We start from the raw sequence: 5,745 nt of genomic DNA on the forward strand, positions 1-5,745 counted from the left end.
AAATTTAAGTGTCGTAATAGGCAGTTTTATAAGACTTAATTTATAGGAGCAAAAAATAAAACATCCTATCTATAGGTGTTTAATAAGTTTATAGGATGTTTTTTGGCGTCTTAACAAGTTTTTTAGAACACTTTTAATACAAAACGTCTCATTAGGAATTTTAGAGGATACTATTTGAAAATATGTCTTATAAAAACAGGTGTCCTATAAAAATAGGAGTTTATAGAACACTTTCTCAAAATTGTCCTATAAAATTGCTAATACAACGCTTTGTATTAAAAGTATCCTAAAAAAAACTTGTTAAGACGCTAAAAACGTCCTATCAACTTATTATACAACGTCTTTAGATAGTATGTTTAATATTTCGGTCCTATAAATTAAGTCTTATAAAACGGTCTATTAAAACACTTAGAAATTGGTTAAATATTGTGAATTAGCTAGTGATATTATGTATACCAATAAATGTGATCGTTCAACTCTTTATTACACGATATTGATCAACTTGAGAAAACTTACATGATGAGGTATTGAGCACATTTTGATTACATGGAAAATACATAAATGTAAAATTCAAACTCGAACTTTTGGATCTCACGGGGAATCTTGAAGGCTCTAATATTTGTTGCGATTGAGAAAATTGAGTAGGAGTTGATTCACCTTGTCCGGGAATTGTTCATGAATGAAATGAGAACCTTCAAGCAAGTATATGATTTCCAGATTGGGTACATATTTTTCTATCCCACTCTTCAGGTAATCTTTCATACCGGGAAAGTTGTAAAAGAAATCTTTATCACCTGTGATAAAAAGTGCTGGAGCTACAACTATCGGGTCATTTGGGCCGTGGTTTGGAGGTTGAACAATCTCCAATAATGACCTACAACGATTAATGAAATGAGAACATGGAAATAGAGGAGCAAAAAGAATAACTCCCCTGCTATCGAGTTAGTTCTAGCATATTAAAAATACGCCACATTTTGATTGGTTCGATAAATTACCTGTAAGGAACTTGGACTGCAGTTTGAAATCCAGACTTTGCATACGAAGCAGCATAGGTCTCAAGATCCTCCTCTGTGAACCAAGAGGGTAGAGGAGCTAAAGGTTCCACCAAATCCATTATCTCTTGGTTTTCACTGGCTATGGGTACTTCACTTCCAGAGAACAAAATATAGATGTTTCTCACCACTGTTTTAGCATCAAATCGGCCAAAATCAGCTTCCGCTCTTCCAGGTTCCTAATAAAGATTTTAATTATATTGATTATTTAAATTAGGAATTGGATGTTCATGTTTTGAAATTTAAAGATCGATCAAATCAATTATTTAATGGTGTATACCCGCCATCTTCGCATGTAGAACCCTTCAGGGAGGGTTTGAAGTTGTTGCAAAGCCTCCGGAGGCATATAGGGAATTCCGAGTGTTATGATTCCTGCAAGTTTTTCCGGGAAGAAAAGAGAAAATATGTAGCCAACCATTCCTCCAAAATCTTTTGCAATGACAAATACCTGAGAATTTCCATGCAAATAATATAGGTAAATTAGTGTTCAATGTCGGTATCCGTAATTTGTACACATATAACATGAATCTCTAATCGCGACAATTTACAATTCAAAATTATAATTCATATATGAATATAAACACAAGTATAGATATAGAAGATCTACCTTAGGTATGGCGAGAGAATCTAGGATGGTGGCCGTATCTGCGACCAAATCAGCGAATGACGTCTTCTCGGGTTCTGCAGGGATGTCGGATAGTCCGTATCCTCTGTAATCCGGTGCAATGGCTCTGTAACCCGCGTTTGCAACCGCAATCATCTGATGGCGCCAAGTGTAGGATATCTCCGGAAATCCATGAAAGAAAAGCACCACAGGTGCTGATTCGGACCCAATCTCTGCTACGTGGAGCTTCAGCCCGTCGACTTGGACGTAATTATGCTTAACCTGATCCATTTTTTTCACAACGAGAGTGTAGTATGAGGAGCTAGTGTGTCTGTTCTCAAATGAAGGTGGTGGTTCAAATTTTTTGGTTCTGCGTTAATGCTTTTTATAGTGTTTTTAGGTTCCACCATTATGTTTCAATTATTAGTTTTTGAAATACAATAATAACCATGTTTGACGGCCGACGCCACCTCCAAACATTTTGATTAACGGAAAACGAAGCCTCACAATTAATATTTATAAATAAATTGGGACAAACATAGATCATGTTATATAATTGCATCCAATTGAAATAAAATATGTATGGAATCTACATCAAAGTTGTTTTTTGTCATCATACAGAAAGTCTCCGGAGGGCTGCATTCTCCATGGCGGTTTTAAGAGTAGGAAGGAGTTGTTTTATCATTTATCAGATATGTATTCAGAATTTTTTTTCAAACGATGGTATTATTTGACTATAAGAGTGAGTTTGTGTCAAATAGGATATGATAAAACATGACAAGACAAGATAGTTGTTCAGTGTTTGGTAAGACAGAACAAAATAAATAAAAAGACCAATTTACCCCTAATAAGTTGTTTATATATTTTGATTAATTTATATAATTTATTAAGTTATAATAAAATAATTTTTATAACAAAATATATCATTAGAAAGTTTTCGTCAAAACATTAAAGTGATACCATAATAAAAAGTTTACGTAGTTTCTAATTTTTATTTTATCATTTTTCTACATTATTTTTTGTTATTAATATATAGTAAATTACATAAATTAATAAAAATATAAAAACATTATAAAAATAATAAAGTTTAAAAAGCATAAAATATAATAGATAAAATTTAAAAAATGAATGAAATATAAAAATGAGACATATTTGATGTTTTAAAAAGGAATTAAGTTTTTTTTAGATTATACCGGTAAATATAAGTGTGTTTCATCCTGTTCCATGGGTTAGGAGTGGAACAGGTTTTTTCCACTTTGTTCATATATGTTCCACATAAAAGTCCTACCAAACATAAAACGAGATCTTGTTATATTATCTTCTATCTTATCCAGTGTAATAAACACACCCTAAAAGAAATAAATATGAAGTTTTTAGCAAAATCATGATGGCAAGTTTTGTTAGTTGTTTGAATTTCCAAGGAAAGCTAGGGCTCATGTTCCATTCTTGCATATTTGCCTTCTTCCAAATCTATTTTTGAAACAATAGGCATAGGATACAAAACTAATTAAAAGCTGAAAAGACAAGCATTTTGAGACCAACACAATTTACACTCCACTCTCTATAAAAGCAAGACTTAATCATACTCTATAAACTAACTCAACTAGTTTAAACTTCTGTCATACATGTAATTTTGTTAATTGTAGGAAATATGAAAGCACGCAACAAAACATAAGGGGAGGTTTGTGCCCCTTACGACATAAACCCTTTGATGCATTGTTGTCTTAGGGGTTGTTCGGTTCCTTTACTATTAAGTCTTGTATGGATAAATATTTCTGTATTGATAAAGTTGTCTGTATGATAACAAATAAGTTGTTGTTCGGTTGTTATGTTGAATAAAAAATTTACATGTCACAAATGACTATTTCACCCTTAATGTTTGTATTTTGTTTCATTAAACTCATCTCTTTCACTTGAAAATATATGTATCTTCTTCCTTGTTGCAACCGATCTCCCTCACCTGCCATTAAACAATCACCAAAAATATCACTTCCCCTTTCAACCCATCACCCTGCTTTCAATTTTATTTATTTCTCTAATTTTCCATGATGCCACCAAATTACAAATATATTCCATTTAAAATTTTTAACTACAGAATCTCAATAATTCATACCATCACTGAACCTAAAAATCCTTAAAGACTCCAAAATATTTTTTTACAACAGTTAATCTGACAGTTGCAGGTGGGGAAAGCATGAGATCAGATCTGCCATCGTGGTGGTCTCCATCAGCATCCTACGTCTTATCCTCCGACAATGGCATCACCCTTTTAGGATATGAAACCACCGGTGAAGGATTGAAGTCTCTCATGAACCCGACATCTTCCCTCACGAACCTGACATGGAAAATGTGGTTGTGGGTTCGACATATTCGGGTTCGATAGTTCAAGGCTCACGGGCTTTTGATGTGAAGATGGAGATAGATCAAAGATTTGAAGTTGGTGTTTTGTGTTTCAATATCTACACTATTGGTGTTGAAGTTCTTGAAGATGAAGAATGGAGATGAGGAGAGAAGACCTAAATCAAGAACTAAAAAAATACAAAATCAAAACAATAAATCATAAATCAAACCTCATTTTCCATGTTTTTTCTTTGGTGGCTGGAGTTTTTTCTTTGGTGTTGGTGCAGCCAGAATGTGAAGATGGAGAGGTTCAGGATAAAAGGTTTTATGATTTGGGGAAGAAAATGAAAGAGGGTGAAGGGCAAAAGAGGAATATAAAGGGCTGAATACAAAGAACTTTACTTCTTTAGCTGACCAAATAAGTCATCGGCTGAGCGAATAAGGCACAACTGAACAGTTATCTATGGCTTAGGGGCCGTTCGGTTCGTTTTCTATTAAGACCTGTATGGATATAGTTGTCTGTATATTAACAGATAAGTTGTTGTTCAGTTGTTGTGCTGAATAAACAGTCTGAATGTTAGAAATGAACATTTTTTACCCCCTATCTTTATTTTTGTCTAAAAAACCAATGGGTTTTCAGCTTCGATTTCGATGGGCTTGAGCAGGAATCCTTGAGCAGGTGACCATTTTACCCCCTGCTCTGATCGAAAACAACCTTCACCAACACAGAACACGCATCCACAAACACCAATACACAACACACACACAGACAATGGGGAAGGGGATGACCGGTGACCGATGGGTTTTTAGCCTCGATTTCGATGGGTTTGTCAAGGAGCAGATCGATGGAAGAAAAAGGCAGATGGGTGAACTTCATTCCCTGATAGATGGAGGAAAAAGGAATTACCAGACAATAGAGGAGGGGATGACCGGCGACCGATGGGTTTTCAACCTCGATTTTGATGGGTTTGTCACGAAGCAGATCAATGGAAGAAAAAGGCAGATGGGTGAACTTCATTCCCTGATCGATGGAGGAAAAGGAAATTACCAGACAATGGGAGAGGGGATAACCGACGACCCTTAGAAGACCGATGAAGGAAGAGAGATCGGAGGCTTCAGGGAAGAGAGGACAACTTTGAAGGAAGAGAGGTTTTATTTATTAATATAAGAAGGGTATTTGTAGAATAATCATGGCTGAGTGTATATGACACATCTATTTGGGCTGACCGAATAAGCACTCGGCTGAAGCATTAAGCCACAACCGAACATAATTGTATGGCTTACCGAATAAGCCATATGGCCAATACAGCCCATCAAGTGGCAATCGAACAGCCCCTTAGCGAATAAGCCATATAGGCTATACAACTCATTAAGCCATAACCGAAAAGCCCCTTAGTTTTTGTTAAAAGAATTAAATTTAATAATATTGTATTATATATATTACAACAAATCTTAAACTCTGCTAAATGTTATAAACCCTAAAAAACTAGCTGATAACTGGTAAGTTGACTGATAAACTAGCCGGTAGCTGATAAGCTAGCTAATGAACAAATTATGTTTTGTAAAAACTCGCTTATAAACATGTAAAATGATCAAAAATGGCATCTTGAAAAACAGTCAATTACACAAATTTCATAATATAAAAGAATTAAATTTCTAGTAATATAATATGTTAATAAATACAAACAAGATAGTAAAGAAAAATTAAATATTATAATATGTTAACTGAAAGAATTTAAAATTGATTAC

The 5,745-nt window shown here is 34.3% G+C and overlaps 1 protein-coding gene across 1 annotated transcript; it reads right to left on the reverse strand.

The window, feature by feature from the left end:
• Positions 1-612: 612 nt before the first annotated feature.
• On the reverse strand, positions 613-1,947 carry LOC112527047 (AB hydrolase superfamily protein YfhM-like). Its single transcript, XM_025137526.1, has 4 exons — positions 1,660-1,947; positions 1,333-1,500; positions 996-1,231; positions 613-874 (listed from the first exon to the last, which is right to left on the reverse strand). Exons 1-4 carry the CDS (start codon positions 1,945-1,947, stop codon positions 613-615), a joined length of 954 nt encoding a protein of 317 aa, XP_024993294.1.
• Between the last annotated feature and the right edge of the window lie 3,798 nt (positions 1,948-5,745).

This window comes from Cynara cardunculus (genome assembly GCF_001531365.2).
Source record: "Cynara cardunculus var. scolymus isolate 2C chromosome LG 14, CcrdV1, whole genome shotgun sequence".
NCBI lineage: Eukaryota > Viridiplantae > Streptophyta > Magnoliopsida > Asterales > Asteraceae > Cynara > Cynara cardunculus.